The following is a 1,254-nucleotide window of genomic DNA, read 5'->3' as shown; positions in this document are numbered from 1 at the left end:
CTGGCCCAGACAGTCCATCAGAATTAGAATATCTGTCTTCCCTTTGTGGAGGAGGAGCTGAATCAGGGTATGATTGTCCTGGTAGAGGAAACGTCATCCTACGGTCCTGTTCCCATGAGGATGACAGGGACCTAGTGTCAGAAGGAGCCCTGTGAGGATCGGTTAACGTATCGCAGCCTGGTTCTTCTCTTTCATTGGTAATCTGATGGTCCAGAGGATTCCCTGGGCCTCTTGGGCCTCTTCCTCCTCTCCCCGGAAGCACAGGTGAGGGTCTCAGTGGACCCTCCAACACAGTTTGAGGAGAGAGAAAAGCTCTCGTTTCAGATGGAGGCTGACCCAATGGTGAGGGACCACATGGGGAATGCTCTCTGCCAAATGCTGTATTTGAAACATCAGGTGCACAAGGATCTTTTTCTAAAAGTTCAAATTTAAACTCTGTTTCAGTTAATCTTTTTCTGTTGTGAGCATTTTCTTTCCTTAAATCATTGAGGTTTCTTTCAGCAGTCCGAGCTGCCAACCAATTATCATGTCCTTTTTTCTCGTAGGAAATAACCTGCCTTTGATAAAAATTAATAGTTCTCTTCAATTCTTCTTCAAGATCTTTGCCTAGCTTTCCATAGGCCTCCAGCCCTTCAGTGGTGTGGCTGATCTTTTTTTCCACTTTAGAAAGTTTCTCTTCTTCCTGTATCCGGGAATTTTCCTCTACTGTCAATTCCCTGTGGAGTTTCACTTCATTTTCTTGATAGAATTCAGTCATTATTTTAAGTTTCTGTTGAAGCTTCTGATTCTCATGTTCAAAATACATGGTTTCTGACTGCAAAGATGCTTGTTGAGTCTGAAGATTTTTAATATGCTCTGTAAGCTCTTCCTTTGTTTTATCAACTTCAGATAACTCAAAAATAATGTGGTTTCTTTCTCCTTCTAAGATTTTTAAAGAAACATTTAACTCAGCAGCATGAATCAGTTTCTTCAAAGCTCTTGTTGGAGGATCATCTAAGTAAGTACCATTTTCCGATTCACCGTTCACTTCTAATTCCAAGTTATCATCATCCCTTATGTCCTCTCCAAGCACAGCAGCCTGATCTTTCATCTTTAGCAAGCGTCTAGTCAGAGTCTTGATGTGATTTTCTTTATCATTTAGAACTTGTTCTGCGTGTGCTTTGGAGTCTTCAAATGTTATTTTCTGTTCATTAAGTTCACTCACTTGTTCTTTCCATACTTCAGCTTCTTGCAAAAGCTGCTTCTGGCTTTCCA

At 41.2% G+C, this 1,254-nt stretch overlaps 1 protein-coding gene across 1 annotated transcript; it reads right to left on the bottom strand.

The window, feature by feature from the left end:
* Positions 1-4: 4 nt before the first annotated feature.
* LOC108524548 (cTAGE family member 5-like) lies at positions 5-1,249 on the bottom strand (the record flags this gene model as incomplete). Its single annotated transcript, XM_017865644.1, has 1 exon — positions 5-1,249. A coding segment is annotated over one exon (1,245 nt), but the record flags the coding sequence as incomplete, so codon positions are not given.
* Positions 1,250-1,254: the final 5 nt, after the last annotated feature.

This window comes from Rhinopithecus bieti, unplaced genomic scaffold, assembly GCF_001698545.2.
Source record: "Rhinopithecus bieti isolate Rb0 unplaced genomic scaffold, ASM169854v2 repeat_3968, whole genome shotgun sequence".
NCBI classification, from domain to species: domain Eukaryota; kingdom Metazoa; phylum Chordata; class Mammalia; order Primates; family Cercopithecidae; genus Rhinopithecus; species Rhinopithecus bieti.
This window is presented reverse-complemented; position numbering and strand designations above follow the sequence as displayed.